The sequence below is a fragment of the Cydia strobilella genome, chromosome 4 (genome assembly GCF_947568885.1).
Source record: "Cydia strobilella chromosome 4, ilCydStro3.1, whole genome shotgun sequence".
Taxonomy (NCBI): domain Eukaryota; kingdom Metazoa; phylum Arthropoda; class Insecta; order Lepidoptera; family Tortricidae; genus Cydia; species Cydia strobilella.
The window spans coordinates 6,787,516-6,805,789 of record NC_086044.1 but is presented as its reverse complement, the minus strand read 5'-3'; the positions used below and the strand labels follow the sequence as shown (position 1 = coordinate 6,805,789).

The 18,274-nt window shown below is 36.6% G+C and overlaps 3 protein-coding genes across 3 annotated transcripts; 2 read left to right on the top strand and 1 right to left on the bottom strand.

Annotated features, from left to right (window-relative positions):
* Window positions 1–372: 372 nt before the first annotated feature.
* Window positions 373–11,715, top strand: LOC134740540 (protein artichoke-like). The gene is made up of 4 exons (XM_063673054.1): window positions 373–617; window positions 6,860–7,062; window positions 7,136–9,759; window positions 10,093–11,715. Exons 2-4 carry the CDS (start codon window positions 6,926–6,928, stop codon window positions 11,586–11,588), a joined length of 4,257 nt encoding a protein of 1,418 aa, XP_063529124.1. The 5' UTR covers window positions 373–617; window positions 6,860–6,925; the 3' UTR covers window positions 11,589–11,715.
* Window positions 11,716–11,915: 200 nt separating this feature from the next.
* Window positions 11,916–12,756, bottom strand: LOC134740541 (inosine triphosphate pyrophosphatase). The gene has a single exon (XM_063673055.1). It carries the CDS (start codon window positions 12,585–12,587, stop codon window positions 12,015–12,017), a length of 573 nt encoding a protein of 190 aa, XP_063529125.1. The 5' UTR covers window positions 12,588–12,756; the 3' UTR covers window positions 11,916–12,014.
* A 1,777-nt stretch (window positions 12,757–14,533) lies between these two features.
* Window positions 14,534–17,877, top strand: LOC134740539 (26S proteasome non-ATPase regulatory subunit 7). The gene is made up of 2 exons (XM_063673053.1): window positions 14,534–14,861; window positions 17,001–17,877. Exons 1-2 carry the CDS (start codon window positions 14,687–14,689, stop codon window positions 17,801–17,803), a joined length of 978 nt encoding a protein of 325 aa, XP_063529123.1. The 5' UTR covers window positions 14,534–14,686; the 3' UTR covers window positions 17,804–17,877.
* The last annotated feature ends 397 nt before the right edge of the window (window positions 17,878–18,274 follow it).

Below are 18,274 nucleotides of genomic sequence, written 5' to 3'. Positions count from 1 at the left end.
CTACCATATATGTGTAAAGTAAATTAATACGACGAATTTATACAGTTGCAAAACCGATTATTGTCGTCTTCCATGGCGTTAAATGCAAGAGGCTTAAGTATAATTACGTAGTACCTAGTAAGTACCGAGTGAACTTTAATCTGGTGATGATTATGGTGTAACATATCTGCCAACTGCTTAAGCACCCAATTGCAAACTTAACTGTTCCTAAAAATCTCGAAACTCAGCAAATTACAAGATCGTACGTAACAGACTGAATTGTGAATTTCTTAGCCCTAAATGTTGCCCATCCATTCAAAAGTCAGTATCATAGTACGTACTCATACCGTTTTTACCTAACTACCCATCTGTACCCCAAACTCGCACATTACGTCGGTACGGCACGCGCCACAATGGTGAAAGATAAGTTACTTGGTGCGCATCGAGCTGTGAACCGAAAGTGTGGTGTTTACGTGCGAAATAGACTTCGCATCCCAGTTTGTGTCTAGCCACCGCGGGCCCCGCTTGCCTCTGGATTGTTTACAAGTGTCAATCAATTACGAAAGTTCATCGCAATTTTGTAGTGTCGTTCTGTTTTAATTATCTGATCTGTGGTGTGTTTAAAGGATATTTTCCAGGTATTGATGAAGATTTATGATAAGATTTAGATTTATTAATACTGCTATGCGAGCAGATTTAGAAGATTTTTCGGGCAGGAACATATTTAAATAACCTTATGTCATATAAAGAGATGTGTTCGTAATGTTCGTATCTACCTAAATAACAAAGAAAGAATAGTTATTTGTTATACAAGGGTGCAAAGTTGTATTTTACCCGCGAGTGTAGAATTGAAACACGAGCAAGCGAAAGGATTCTATAGGTGAACCACGAGCGAAGCGAGTGGTTCTAAAATAGAATCCTGAGCGTAGCGAGTGTTTCAACACACGAGAAGTAAAACACATTTGCGCCCGTGTATAACACAAAACTTTTCACCTCACTATAGCGAGGGAAATGCAACATCCACAGGCGTTAGATCATCTTCATCACTGGAATCACTCATTTCTTTACGATATTATAACAGAAAACTCTGGAAGTTGTGTATTTTTACGCGAGTCGGTGAGAAAAGTTTTTTAGTAAAAAATTTGTTGACAATGTTGACATTTCTGACGTATGAAATGTCAACGGTGCGTTTTGAAATTGCATCGACTCAACTTGTGCGTTCAGAATTATATTTAACATAATTATAAAAAAAACGAACGTTTCTTATGGAATTTTAAGGTTTATGACTTAAAATCATTAAATAAAGCTAAATTTGGTATTTTTCATTAGATTCTCAAACCATTTATTTAATGATAATTAATATCGAACGAATCATTATCATAAACGATTTACGTTTTGTTATCTGTCAAGCTACTTAAACACGCTCCATCCAAGGTCAAATTATTTTCCCCACTAGTGGATAAAACGCGTTTTTCCCCGCTTGTATTGAAGGATAAAAGACAACTTTCCGAGCTAGTAAGGGGAAAAAGAAATATCAACACTTAACCACCATCACAAACAATATTAACATTTTCTTCTAAATTTTCATTGTATTTTTACATTATGTAAGTAAAATGTATTGTTATTGGAGCAATAATAGTACATTACGATATAAGTGCGAGAAATAGAAAATTCACAACCAGTGGCGATAAATTAAAACACGACCGAAGGGAGTGCAAGAATATTTACTTACTTACTTATGTATATTAAGCAAATACAACAAACTCATTAAGTAGGTACGTCTAATTTGACAAAAGAAAGTTCAGAGAAAGCAACTTTTAATAAGATAATAGGTACGATACCGATTTTGCCGCTTATGGAGTCATGCGTGTTGCATGATGCAAGATGGTAAAGATGCATTGCATCTTAATTTACCATCTGTTCTATAGTATTAAAAAAAAACAATTGTTATAAAGATTTACTAATAATTATTTGTGCATATTAAGGTGGCATTTTAATCAACCTTGAATTGTTTTTTGATTAGGTAGTTTTACTCATATCTTATTATAATGAGATTCCTCACAGTCACATAGGAAAAAAGTTACAGGTTATGGGGTTAGGTTGGAAAACAGAAGTTTAAAGTGTTGGTGCAAAGTAGTGCAAACACACCGCAGTCACTTGTCTTTTTTTCAACCCCGCCGGATACGGAAGTCGTGTGTCTACCTGTGTAGTTATCAAGATATAGAGAAATAAGTAAGCATAGAGTGCTCACTCCATACATCAGTTTTGTTACCAAAACGCTTATTATTTACGTACTCGACATCTAGCGGATTTATCAGTACTGCTACTTATTAACGCTAGAAGTGTGTGTCGCGACTGGACTACGACTATGGAAATAATAAGCGTTTTGGTAATAAAACTGATGCATAGAATGAGCAGTCTATGCTTACTTATTTGTCTATGATAGATAGATAGATAATTGATTTATTTGTGATAGCAATGACGTCGCGTTAAAAATATTTATTAGGGAAGCCGCTATAATTTGACTTTCCTTTTCTTCATGAGTTAAAGTATTCAACTGGCTGAAAATTAGGCATGCCGACGGTAATCAAGTTCTATTATATGTATGTGGCCATTCATAGGTATAACGAATAATAATAAAATTGGTGTTTATTAAAAGCGCAATTTTGTATTGTTTGAACCAAGGAATCTGATGTAAATCCAGAGAAATAAATGACGTATCTATAGAAGAATCAAAACTTGAACTCTTTAATACTTACTTACGTAGTTTAGATAAGTCAAGAAACTAGAATAACCCCTCATTTCTTCCAACGCGCATTTTATAAGTAGGTACAAGGTGATTCAGAGCTCGGGAAATTTGTTGCGAGCCTACAAAGTTAGGTAATTATAGCTACCCGCTGTTATTGAACTTTAGCGGCACGGGGGTTAATTTTGCATAATTATTCTAGGTACCTACCCTTTGAAAGGAAACTTGGCGTGAGGCGTGACTATTATGCTTTTACTTCAATACTCAACAGGCTCGAAAAATTATACTTTATGTTCAAAAATGTGCGTTTACTTTCTAGCGTCGAAAATTAACCTTTTCTAAAGTGGAATTGCTTTTTCGCCATAGTGGATAAAGTGTACTTTTGAATATAGATTAGAACTAATGTACCGGTAGATACGCTAGAACTAGAAGTTACACGCAGATTATTATTTTTACTTATTTTTCGAGGCACGGAACTCAAAAAAACTTGCCTCAATATAGATATAATATACATACCTACATATACGTTATTACCAACCGTTAACGCTTATTTATTTGCAAGTACAGTCAGCAGCAGAAGTTGCTAAGCGGGCGAGGTGTTCACAATGACCTTGACACGCTCTTATTCTCTTAACAATAAAGTCGCGTCAAGATCATTTTGAGCACCCTCTTAGCAACTTCTGATGCTGACTGTAGGTACCCAGTACTAAACAACGTCTAATTTTCCGCATTGCAGCCCGGTATGTAGGATGACATAGTTGACAGTTAGAGATAACTTGTGTAACTGTACAGTGATTGCTCGTCTTGCTGGCTGGTTACTATGATGCACCCGTAAGATGTGACCATAGACATAATCTAGATAGACGTCGCATGTACCGTCGCTGGACGCATCGCAATTGGAATGAAATATACCGACCGACCTAGGTGTCGAAAAAACAAACATAAATGTACTTCCAACTCAAAATAATAAAAGAGCTATTCAATAATATAAATGAAACGCCTGTATCTCAAGTAAGTGAGGTTAAGATTGATTACCTATTAGGGTTCAAAATTGATGCTGGTCTAACATGGTCTCCCCACATAGAAACAATCTAGTTTTTTTGCACATTGTTGATCTTCAGCATATTTTGCCTTGTCCACTTACCCACAGCGTCTCTGAAGACAATCTAAAATCTAAAAACAGCATACTTTGAGTACTTTAATTCGATATTAGTCTACGGTGTTGACCTAATTATTATGGGCAACATGTGCGAAACGTGAAAAAGTTTTTAAACTACAAAAACGTACAATCCGTATCATGGCTAAAAACCCTGTTGTTTAAGCAGCTAAAAAGCCTGACGTTACCTTCTGTACTATATATTATAAGCTCGAAGCATGCAAGTGCATATACATACGACGCAATCTCGAACGGATCCCCTCTAAATTTCCAAAAACTACAGACTGTAACGCGTACGGCGTAGACGCAACCTCCTATACGTGCTTCCGCGACGTCTAGCAAAGTCTACGAAATCCTTACACATAGTAGGCATAAAACTTTACAATACTATACGAACAGTTGAAATCTACTTCGGACTCTATATGTTCGAGAAAAAACTTCAACAGATATTGTTGGGCATGGCGTGCATGGGCGTGCCACAGTATTGACGAATTCGTTGACTGCTACGAGTCACTGACCCATCTACACAATATATATGTTAATTGTATAATAGTACCTAATAATAATGTATAGTACTTATAGAATAAGCAATGAGCAAAATGACATGTAATTTTTTTTATCAATAAATGATCTATCTATCTATTTTAAGTGATTCAATTTAAGTGAGGTAGGTGTCGTTTGAATATGTTTACGATATTTAAATAACCTAGTAATTTTTTGAACTGACTTATTAATTCAATTTTCCGTTAGCAATGTAGGACCGTGTATATTAGTAATATTTTAAATTAAATGATTGTATTTTAATTTTATGATTCAAAGCTTTTATGAGCCATGTTACTTGACATAAAATTAAGTAATGTTGCGATTTAACTGGCTGTGACTATGATTTGATGCAAACTCTATTTCGATAAAAACCTACATAGCGCCAAATTATAGGTACGCGAAGTTAGGTGATCTACATGTATTGTATTGTACCTCTACGTCTGTGGATGTGCCCTTTATTCCTACGTGCTACGTGCTCATTAAGGAATATATCACAGACAATGGCTTTGCCAGAGATGATTTCTATAGATATAACAGCCTTGGCAATGAACTAGTTTTTAGTACCTACCTGTAACTGATAGGAATTGTCCCCATGTTAATTTAATATGTATATTAATACATATATTCCTACTTCAATATCAATAATAATTAGCAAGATAACTACAACAACAGCAACACTTAACATTGCCTGGAAGTTATCGTAGGCGCAGATTTTTTGGGGAATCCCCCATTTTGTCACACTGCACCGTAACAATTAGAGTATAACGAATAATATGACCATATATAGCCCCCATAACCAGGTCGCAACATTACGTGCTCTGACCTACATCACCAAAACTATACAACCTCCGGATTAGCATTGTGTAACCTACGTTAGAACAATTGTGGAACAATAAAGTACGTAAACTCCGTAGATCGCCAATAAGAACAATAGAAACAGTGAAAGTGCAGCAGCACCGGACCGCAGCCATTGTTACATTCATTGTTCTAAAAGTCCTTGACGCAATCAGTTTCAAGAATTATTTCTCGCAAACTTGATGTACCTGTATCTACCTCTACGACACAATCCGGCATTGTTCAACTTCCGTTTTGTCAACGGTGACCAATCCTATCATCCAAAACACAGTTTAGACCATTGATACTAAAATCGAGCAGCACAATTCACTGCCATCTGTCGACACACTTTAAAACTAAATATGAAGATTTGTAAAAATACGATATAATGTATTTAAATATAGATAAATGTTTTTTTTTTATTTGCATTAATTATTTTGATGATTTTGACCCATGTTCTTTCACTGATATGCGTTAAAATTGTTAAATAACAAACGAAACCGTCAACGCCATCTATACGACTGTAGGCCAAAACTAGTAGCGCCCTCTGAACGAGAATCAAATTTTCTTGATTTTCGAGGCACGTTTTTTCCTTAGACTGTATCCATCTATTACGGAGTTATATCTTATATTTTTGCTATTGGTTCAATCGATAATTAACTAAATAACAAAAATGTTAGTATTTTCACATTAAAAATAACATTTAACACTAAAAACCTTCGACATACTTCGTTAAATCAGTGCCACCACAGTCAGCAATCAGACCAGATCAGTGCAATCAGTGCTTCGTTAATAATAATGATCTCTTCCAGACAACCTTAAAATCGTTAAATGAGTCCAACCTATCTAGTTAAGAACCATTTTCGATTTTAAAAAAACTGGCTCAAATCGGTTCACCTGTTGGGAAGCTACGATTCCACGGTTAAACTAGGGATCGCAAATATTATAAACTTTCAGGTATTCGAATATTCGATTTTTTTCTGACGAGATATTCAAATAATATATTCGATACAGGATCGCTTAGATTAGTTGGGCAGGTTGGGTATGATCAAATTTGCGAATTGCGAGTAGGGGCAAGGTTTAGGCTTGCACTGAATAAACAGAATGACCCTTTAAATTAAAACTTACGTAACGTTGCTTTTACCTACAGTATTGCAAAAAGCATTAGCCGCACCGTAAAAATAACACACATTGATTTCGTTTTCTTTGAAATTGAGTAAGGTTTGGCTGTAATTTCACGAAGCCTATCGATCGGAATACAGTCAAAATATTATTTCCTTCGCATTTGGGTACCTATCGTTCCTCATTAACTGTAAATACCCGGCAAAATACACATAAACTGTAATTATAGCGGATTAAATAGATTTTAACAAGTAATAAAAAATATTTGAAAAGCGGAAAATATTTGAGCGGCCGAATATTAGAATATCAAAACAGGTCGAATATTCGCCCTAGGTTAAACTTATAACACCCCTCCTTTTCCGTCGGGAGTTATATAGCGAACAAACGCCGAGATTATCCCAGTGTTCCGTGAACGAAACACTTAAGTAAATGAAATATTATGTTACACAAAAAATATAACAGAAATTATTTTATTCCAGATGCGTAAAACTTGGCTTCTTGGATGTAAAACTAATTAATATAATGAGCGGCGAAGCAGTGAAGAAATGCTACTTAAGACTGAGAGGGTTTGCTTATGCCTGGTCTTACTAATAACGATTGCGTTAGCGCAGACATTATGTCCAGCTTCAGATACGATTCTTCCATGCATATGCACCAATCGAAAGGAAGATATTCAAATATGGTAGGTATATGTTGATAATTTTCGTACAAACCTTAAAGCTCTGTGGTCGTTAATCTTAATTTCGTGGTTACAGGTGCACGCACAGCGATTTGCCACAAGTGTTGAAGGGTGTACAAAAGATCGGAGACACCGTCAGAAAATCTATAGATGAACTCATTATAGAAAACAACTATTTACCTTCGCTACCGGGAAAGATATTCCAAAATGTAAAGATACTTCGACTGATGTTGCGGCATAATGGACTGGAAAGGCTATCCGTAGCATGGCTGGAAACTCAGGAGACAAATTTAGTTGAAATATTTATAGTAGAAAATGACTTAAAGAGCATACCGTCGGAAAGTTTGATGAAACTGCAAAACCTTCAAGCAATCACTATACAATCGCACAATCTAAAGAGGATACCTGCCCTCACAGGTATGCCAAGATTGCGCTACATCAACGTCCAATCTGGAAGTCTGAATGCTGTGAATGAGCGCACATTTGAAGGTTTACCCACCGTGGAAAAGCTGTTTATTAAAGGCAGTCCAAATCTTCGAATTATCAAAGAAAATGCTATCTATAATTTACCTAAGTTAAAGAAATTAGAGATAACCAACTGTGGCATAAATGTCATTCACATGAGAGCGCTGTCTCTTCTACCCATGCTGACTGAGATTTCCTTTAGCGACAACAAAATAACGGATGCATCTATGGTTGGAAGAGCTACAAGAGATTTACCAGCTCTGTCTAACTTAAATCTTAATTACAACTTAATTGACAAGTTAAACGAAGGAGCCTTTGTAGACCAGGGAATGTTGGAAAGCCTATTCCTGTCAAACAACAATATTAATGTATTACATCATGGAGCATTTCATAGAGTTCCTAAGTTGAGAGTAGTAGATCTAAATTACAACAACATAAACCGCATTCATCCCGAGTCATTCCTGCAACAATCTGGCAGTGGCGTAGAAGAATTAAATCTCATCGGCAATCAAATAACGCATATCTCAGAATTCAGAGCTTTGTTAGACGCATTACCTCGTTTGAGGTTTTTGGATATGAGTGAAAATTTACTTCAGGACATTCCAAGAGGTGCTCTAAGAGGCCATCCGAGTTTGGAACGTCTTCATCTAAATAAAAATAACATAAAGTTCATACAAGCTGACGCATTTATGGCCATGCCCGCCTTACGAGAATTGCATTTAAGTAATAATTCCTTGACAGATTTTAATGAAGGACCATTTTGGAATTTACCAGCATTAAAGGGTTTAGATTTATCATTTAATTACTTCCAACGTTTACAACCGAAGCTTCTCTACAATTTGCCATCCCTTAGAAGAATTAATCTAAGTAATAATCAATTGACAATGATTGACCCGATTACGTTTATTGAGTCCCCGTTGCTAGAGTACGTAAACATATCAGGCAATGCTTTGGTGTCCATACATCCTGCGACTTTTAGAAACCTGGCTAGCCTTTATGAAATTGACGCAAGTTACAACCGACTGATAGAATTTGTCCCTGGACTACCGAGAGGCCTAGAACAACTATATTTACAAAGGAATCAGATCACTAGCTTGCCAGTACCACCATCTCCAGACTTGGATCTACCATCACTAAGAACATTGGATATTTCGAACAACGGTATTCAAAAAATGCCCCGTGGAAGTATGAAAACCTTACATAACTTACGTAGGCTGTATATGAGACGCAATGGGTTAAGGCAGATAGATCCGATGACCTTTGGAGACTTGGAAAAACTAGAGAAATTAGATCTGGGTGAAAACCAGATAATATCAGTTCACCCTAAAAGTTTTACAAAGCTGCAATACTTAAAACAAGTGAATTTACATGGTAATACCATTGAAAATTTTGACTTTATGGCTGTACAAGACAATGCCGCATTATCAACACTGGATTTTAGTAAAAATAGACTGAAAAGTATAAGTCCGAATATGGTCAGTAAAGCTCTGGATATTGAAATATTGAATATCTCATCCAATAATCTTGTAGAGTTACCTATATCTCTGAATATGCTACCAAAACTTCGTCTATTAGATGCCAGTTACAATCATATAAAATTATTTGATGGCAATGCAATCAACAATATCCATACATTGAAGGAAATAAATATGGTGAACAACAAGGTCATAGAAATACGCTCTAGTAGTTTTGAAGATCTGAGAGAGCTGGAAACTATACATTTTGATAGCAATCAAATAGAAATCATTCACCCGAAAGCGATTATTAACCTTCCAAATCTTGTTTCCATACATTTGAGCAGAAACCATATAATAGATCTACCGGATAGAGTTTTCTCAAATCTCCCAAAGTTAAGGATTATTGAGTTGCAAGGGAATCGGTTGCAATACATCTCCTTGCGGGCATTTGAGAACCTCCCGCTAGTTCAGTATTTGAACATGAGTAATAATCAGTTGACGAATATCGATAATTCAGGACTCCGACAACTCGCGTCCTTAGAAGTACTGGACCTTAGTTTCAATAAACTGAACAAGGTCACAAGGACTTCATTTCAGTATATGGAATGGCTGGTGGAGCTCAACCTAGACAACAATCTGATCTGCTACATCGGTGGCCAGCCGTTCGACTTCATGCCGCGGCTGAAGGTGCTCTCGCTGCAACACAACAAATTGACATCAGTCGGCGAACCGGTATTTGCGAAGTTGAGGAATAATATCGCTATTTTGGATATTGATGGTAAGTTGGTCCCATAAAAAATCCTCTTACTTCTACCTACTTATACACCTCTGTTATAGGTATTTGTAACTAGCGACCCGCCCCGGCTTCGCACGGGTAAATTTTAACAAATTATACACCTAAACCTTCCTCAAGAATCACTCTCTCGATAGGTGAAAACCGCACGAAAATCCGTTTAGTATTGTTGAGTTTATCGCTAACATACAGACAGACAGTCGCGGCGGGGGACTTTGTTTTATAAGGTGTATAAGATTTACATGGCGGTATGATATGTGACGCTAGCGGAACGAATACACCCACGATTAACTTTATATCATATCATTTCATTTTCAGGAAACCCGCTAATTTGCAACTGCAGAATAGTTTGGCTGAAATCCTGGCTGGCAGAATCATCCTCTATAGGGCCTAAATGTGCCGACGGAACCTACGTGAAGGGAATGCCGTTCTCGAGAAGCGATTGCGCAAACACCCCTACAGGCGACGAGGATTTGAGATCTTGTGTAGCCCTCGAAAACGAGGCACTACTCCCCAATTTGGCAACATCTCAAGTGTTCTCCACAATGGACAAAATAAAGGATTACACCCAACAAATCAAAAATAACTACCACATCAACAAACTCAATAGACCTTCTCCTGAAGAGTCAGAATATTTCTACGATGAATACGTAGATTATCCGTACAACGAAACCCTTATCGACGGACTCAACGAGATAAACGCGCAAAATAAAAATAAGTCACATTACACACCAGGAGACACACCTACTCTTTATGCAGAGATGAAGAATACTACTAAGAAAAATCCTGCTCCTGATGCAGGTAGCAGCGGCTTTACGTTCTTCGGGATGCCTTTACCTACTATCAACATGGGACAGTTGCTTAATACGGGACGCAAGATAGACTGGCAAGAGAACAAGCAACAAAATCCTGCAGATAAATACCAAACACATGAGCCTCCAAAGTTCGAAACAGGTGGTTTTTCACCCATACTCCCAACTACAGCTACTGGTTTCAAACCAATAACAAACCCTGACATGACTGTGTCACACAATGCCGTCGCGAACGTGGGTGACGCGAAATACAGCGCCAAAGGCAGTGTGCAACACAGTGTTGTAGGATCATCAACAAAACCGCCAGTAAACACAGTTCAGAGGAACTCTACACATCAGAAAATGAAGAGCGAAATTCATGAGATTCAAGCATTTTTGAATGATGATAACAGTACTCATGTAGCTTACAACAGAACTAAAGCTATAGAAGAACAAAAGATCGACCCTAATAACATCAGCAAGTACAATCTGATGGAATCTAATTTGACAGTGAATCACATAACGGAAAAAGAGGGCTTACTGATTACTACAGACACCAGCAATGACATGTCTTTGCAGGCCTGGCTGGAGACAAGCACCCAGCCATTCATAAGCCCTACTGTGACATCTAAGCCCCCTATAAAGAAACATATCGAAAATAACCCACCAACAGCATTGTCAGCCATTCTAGTACCTAACAATGAGGAATTAGCAAGACGGAACTATACTAAAAGACCGGCCACTATAACAAAAGTGACAATGCCTCATGCTGAGCATTATGACAATCATGACAACTATTTGCCAGTAATCAACAGAGAGGCTAAAACAAGGTTTTCTGAATTACCTAATATAGGGAATACAAAGACTAGACAGGCGGATGACAGAGACTGGTACTATAAGAATTACAATAACTCTAATTTAGAGCCGTATATTGCTCCGGGAGTGCACAACTCAGGGGGTGATATTGTTAAAGTTAAGATTTACATAGTTTTAGTTGGATTATGTTTGAAACTGTATCATTAGAAAATAAATGTGTTTCTTATTGAATAAAACAAAATGTGAAATTAAATTTTAAACTTCACTGAACTTGGAAACATTTTGAGAAAATGGAAACCAAAATACTGTTGACATTACTGAGCAGTACCTAATTAATACTACAGTTATTGAAAATTGAGAAAATCTATCAATATTTCTATATCTTTCCTATATGGTGCTGTTTTGGAAATACTATGAACATAAAGTATAGCAAATGATCAATTGTGAAAACTATTCTGATTGAAACAGTTACAATTATATAAAAGTTTCCTAACTAAGGCTAATGTAGGATGAGATAATAATAAAATGGAAATAAATACAATAATATTTGTATTATTTTACACATTAAACAAATCTCCTTTACAATCATTCTAGGTATTAATTTTATTATCACAAAGATTAAATAATTACTAATTACCCATTCTGTACAAAGTGTTTTCTGAGCTTGTCCAAAGCCTTATATCTGTGAGATATTGTGTTCTTCACTTCCTTTGCTAATTCTCCATAAGTCTTGTCATAACCTTCGGGTTGGAACACACAGTCCCAGCCAAAGTCTCTTCTGCCTCGTGGTTCAACAATTTCTCCTTTTGTAATTCCTTGGAACAAGATCACTTCAGCATCTTCACTTTCTCCAGAACTGTATGCAAAAGTGCATATAGCTTGAGCAGACTTATCCTCCCATCCAGCTAATAACTTTGTTAAACCCTCTGGCTCTAATTTTTCTAAAAACCATTTGATGTACGGCCCGGGGAGACCTTTCAAAGCATTGTAACAAAGACAGGTATCCTCAACTATGACGGGCCTCTTCAGAAGGCGTGCCGCTTCTTGGCACTTCTTGATTGATATTTCATCAACTTCACCCTGTAGTTCTGGCAGGTCTAGCTTATGACTGACCAACTCTAAGGGAAAGGTTTTACCCAAAATAGCACAGAGCTCTTCTAACTTCTTAGCGTTGCCGGTCACAAACGTTAACGTTCGTTGCGCCATGATTTCAGCGATATTTATGTAAGAAGTATAAGTTATGAGTGTAGAAAATTGATTTATTGTTTAATCGCTTAACTTTATACTGTTCAAAGAAAATATTATTATGAGTTTTGACCCAAAAAATAAAAATTAACCTTACTCAACAACACACTTCGATTCAAATCGTAGTTGACAATTGACATTGACATGAGAGTACGAGACATGACCATTATGACATTGACGTTTGATTTTTGATGACAAATCAAACGGGGTCCTATCTTGGTCCTATCATAGACACGGATTTAGATTTTAATAAACCGGATGGAGTACACGGGCCAAAAAGTGTGTCCACATGAGAAGTCAAAGTGGGCGGTTGCATCTCTTTCTAATTAGGGTGACCATAAGTCATATGTATGTGGGATATTAGGATAAGTTGGAATGTATAGTTTGGCCAAGATCTTTTTTCATTCATGCATAGGAAGTCAGAGAGAATGGATATAGTTTTTTTCTCCTCTGTAAAACGCTTCACAAAACCTTACTTAATTTTGTCGTTATAAAAGCTGTTACTGATGACAGACAGACTGACAGACGGACAGCGGAGTCTTAGTGATAGGGTCCCGTTTTTACCCTTTGGGTACGGAACCCTAAAAATGGTCACTTTTTTTCATTTGTAGTCTGCCTCTTTCGCACTCATGGTATGTTCATATACGTAATGGCTTCTCTTTTGCACACTTCAGCTATTCTTTAAGCGTCATCGTAGTTAATTGCACCATTTTTTTTAATTTGCCGCCTTCGTGTACTGACGGAAATGTGTGTTCAACTTATATAGAATATTATGTATAAATGTGTCTGTAATATTTAAGGATTTTGGATTTAAAATACCGAAATAAAGATATACTTACATTAAGTAAGTACATAGGTAATAAGAACTCTGTAAGGCCGATTCACATCGTGCCGACATCATAGTCACCCTAAAGTTTGACAATGTTTTCTTATATTTTTATCGTAAACTTTAATAGTTGAGGCTTACCTGTGAAAAGATATACCACAATCAACAAAACTTTCACTTCTGCAACCTTTCACACAACATCTTTTACCCATTTTATACTTTATTTCGCAAATAAATCTTGAGCGCCGCCATTCATGTATTTTGAAAATTTCTTTATCAAGTTGGGGATACCAATTAATATTCAAAGTTACTACAATGTCTACCATATTAAAATTAATGTATTTTTTGTTGTACACATGCTTGGTTAAATCAGTTAATAATATTGACATTATAACTATTTACAAATTACGTAAAATATATCAGAACCGCACTCTGAATATAGCACTTAAATAATATAAGAAGGTATTTAATTTTAGTAGTTATTGATATAAATACTACCAAAATGGTATTTTTTTAACATTGGCAACATGTGCGAGTGGGACACCGCGACCCACTTTTACTAACTCATGTGGACCGTTTTCTCTAGTTTGGTACGAACACCTTTCTGGCTCGGTGATAAGGTTCAATTTAGTATGGCAAAAAAAGTGACAGCTCGCTCCTGTTTAGGGTATAACTTCATGATCATAGATGGTAAGGGCCCTCCACACTCATGCGCGAATCACGGCGCGAAGCCGCGAACGACCAGCGACCAGCTATATATATATTTTTTTCTTTTTATTTACTGACAATTTGGTTTGACCAACTGTATAATATATATAGTTGGTCAAGCAAATCTTATCAGTAGAAAAAGGCGGCAAATTTAAAAAATGTAGGCGCGAGGGATATCGTCCCATAGAAAATTTGAATTTCGCGCCTTTTTCTACTGACAAGATTTGTTTGTCCCACTATAGGTACAATTACAAATATTTAAACAAACAAATAAATGTCCTTACCAGGATTAGTGTTTTTAACAGTATCTCGACTAAACTGTATTAATCATAGACAATTTCTATTTACCATCGACAAGCAAACAAGATGAAGGAAGATGACTGTCAAATTTTAGTTGACTAGCGGATAGGCATCGTTGTTGGCGAATTATTTATTGTGATTTTAGTTTTATCTCCGTTTGCTGAAGTACCTGGGTATCTTCAATATAATTTTAGTTGATTAAGCAACAGATCAACTTATTTTCAAGATGCCTAGCCAAGAAGTAGTGACCACAAAAGTGGTTGTTCATCCTCTAGTTTTACTTAGTGTCGTGGATCATTTTAACCGAATGGGTAAAATTGGGAACCAGAAACGTGTAGTAGGTGTCCTACTTGGTTGCTGGCGAGCTAAGGGTGTCCTGGATGTATCGAACAGTTTTGCAGGTTAGTAACCTTTAGATATCTGCAGTCTCATTACTCTCATTCCTTTCTAGATGCTATGTTAAAGAATGCGTTTTCTTACCCAGTTACTTACAACGTTACAACATAATGACTTAACATGCTATTTTTTACACTTTCAATTGCTATTTATTGTTATTAGGTCAAAGATTACAGACATTAAGGTTTCAGTTTCCTAGTAATAAATAGCGCAAAATGGGTCATTGTTCACAAAAGGATCACCAACCACAATTAACCTACAGTTAAAAAGCAGCAGTTATTGTGATTATTTTGTATTTTGCCTGTGGTAACTTAAGGCCTACATAAACTGCAATTTTTATTTTGTTTGATGAATAAAGCCTTTTTGTGACAATTACACTATTCAAAAGGATACATTTAAATAGTTAAGTATTGGTATAAATAAGAATAAGAATTGTTTATTGCCACATATCCAGAACTACAAAATAAAAGAAAATAAAATTACATAGAATAAGAAAAACAATTATTAATTTATAAGTACAATCAAATTTGAATATATTGAGCTAAGGGTTTCCAGTCTCAGCGTGAGTAAATAATTGTGAAACCTTAAGTAAATAAGTAAAAATAAAATATAAAGACTATTAATAAGACCGATAAGACCGCCTGTTGTTGCTTAGTTCGCTATGTTAATTATAATGTATCTAAATTTGTTTTAATTATGCACAATAAAGAATATATTACTATTATTATTTGTATCTCCTCGGATTTCACGGGCCTATAAATCCCGGTCTTTTGATAGGCTTGTGTTGCGTAGATCCAACACGTAGAGGCCCCTTGGAGAGCTTTAATGTCATGTAACCCACAAAAGTCACCTACAGCGAATATATAGTTTACAGTTAAGAATCTTAAAATCCATTGTACCACTAAAAATCAAATATAAACATAAACATAATTATGATAACTTATTCCAACATTGTAGAATAAAGAATGTGTATGATAAAGTGAAACTAGCGATAGTATTAGAATATAGACATAAATTGGAAAGTCTGAATAGGTATGACAGGCCAACTAACCTTAGAGTACTGTTAAATAAAAAATATTTCAATATACCAAGTAGCAACAACTATTATGGGCAAAGAGTCTGGTCGAGTTATTTGCCACACATCTTAAATAGTCTTCCTAGAGATATAATAGATAATTTAGAAGAGGGTAAGCCCCATAAAATTAAAATCATGATAAAAAAGCACTGCCTGAATATTTAAGTTAACCTCATAATTGTCTATATATAGCATATTATACGTGTTAAATAAATAAATAGTAATAATATAAATGTAATAGAAATATTAGAATTAAGACCATACTTAGCATACAATCTATTAGAATGTAGATTAGGCTAAGTCTGTAAATAGTCTTTGTAATCTTTCTTGAAATAAACAGTTTAAATTTTTTTTTTTTTTTTTTATGTAGAACGTCTGCTGGAACCCGTTCACAGGTGCAACAACAGACACCCATGAACCGGTCGCAGCAGGCATTGGGACTATTGTAGAAAAAGTGAACAGTATACCGGTCTATGGATTGAAGTTTGGGTGGATAATGAGACTGGGCTATTGAAAAGAAGTCTGGACACCTGCCATAACAATGCTAACACACGTTATCGAGGCAGGTGGTGACTTGCCGCTTACTAGATGGGCCCCTGAAACTGCCGTCGTGAAGACGACCAGGAGCAACACCGGTGTGAGCGGCTCAGGGGTGTCGAGAGGTGTGCGCCGCTTTCTACCCAGTGTCTGATGTTAACAGCCACTGTGCCAACTCGCGTCTTATGCATCTTTCACTTCCACCCCTGGAGCTTATAGCTCTTACGACTCCCCTCTGGACGGCCAATGAAGGCAAGCCATTACGTAAAATAAGTCATGCGAGTCCCCTTGGGGTCCACTCCGACCGACGAAGGCACGCCGGAGACGGAGACCCTGACCGACTCTCTGGAGCACTCGGGTCCGTGGGGTCGTCACTCCCCAACAGCTCGCCACAAGCTGCCCTGCGGGCTTATTATTGTTATTATTAATGTTACCCTTTCAACATAAACCCATTTAGATGTTTTAAGATACTAGGTGTCATTAAAACTTTCAATTAACAGTTGTTTCATGATATTTCTTCTCTATTTTCCAGTTCCATTTGATGAAGATGACAAGGATAAGTCTGTCTGGTTCCTCGACCATGACTACCTGGAGAACATGTATGGTATGTTCAAGAAAGTTAATGCTAGAGAAAAGGTAGTAGGCTGGTACCACACTGGCCCAAAATTACATCAGAATGATGTAGCTATCAATGAACTGGTCAGGCGTTACAGCCCTAATTCCGTTCTAGTCATCATTGATGCTAAACCAAAAGACCTTGGTCTTCCTACTGAGGCTTACCGAGCTGTAGAAGAGGTTCATGATGATGGTAGCCCAACAACCCGCACCTTTGAACATGTACCCAGTGAAATTGGTGCTGAAGAGGCAGAGGAGGTTGGTGTTGAACATCTACTGAGAGACATCAAGGATACAACAGTCGGAAGTCTCTCTCAAAGAATCACCAATCAGCTGCTTGGCTTAAGAGGCTTACACTCGCAGCTGACTGAAATTAGAGATTATTTGCTTCAAGTTGGCCAAGGTTCCTTACCTATGAACCATCAAATCATCTACCAATTGCAAGACATATTTAACCTGCTTCCCGACATTGCCAATGACAATTTCATTGACAATCTGTACATCAAAACTAATGATCAGTCTCTTGTTGTGTACCTGGCTGCTCTTGTAAGGTCAATCATTGCTCTACACAACCTTATCAACAATAAGATCACTAATAGAGATGCGGAAGAAGGCAAGAAAGAAGAGGCAAAGAAGGAAAAGAAGGATAAAGAAGATAAAGATGAGAAGAAAACAGAAGATAAAGCGAAAGTTGATAAAAAAGATGAAAAGAAGAAGTAATTTAGAATGAGTGTTAGATTAAGTTGTTTGTATGCTGAATTATTTTAAAATAAATTGTATTTACTAATTTCAAATTTGTTTTTTGTTTCAAATAATCTTAAAATATCTAGTTATTTTCATAACAACAATATCCATTTTTAGGGTTCCGTACCCAAAAGGTAAAAACGGGACCCTATTACTAAGACTCTGCTGTCCGTCTGTCCGTCCGTCTGTCTGTCTGTCACCAGGCTGTATCTCATGAACCATGGTAGCTAAACAGTAGAAATTTACGCAGATGATGTACTTCTGTTGCCGCTATAACAAGAAATACTAAAAACAGAATAAACTAAATATTGAAGTGGGGCTCCCATACAATAAACGTGATTGTTTTGTCGTTTTTTGCGTAATGGTACGGAACCCTTCGTGCGCGAGTCCGACTCGCACTTGGCTGGGTTTTTAATATAATATTTTTTTTTTACATTTTAAGTAAGT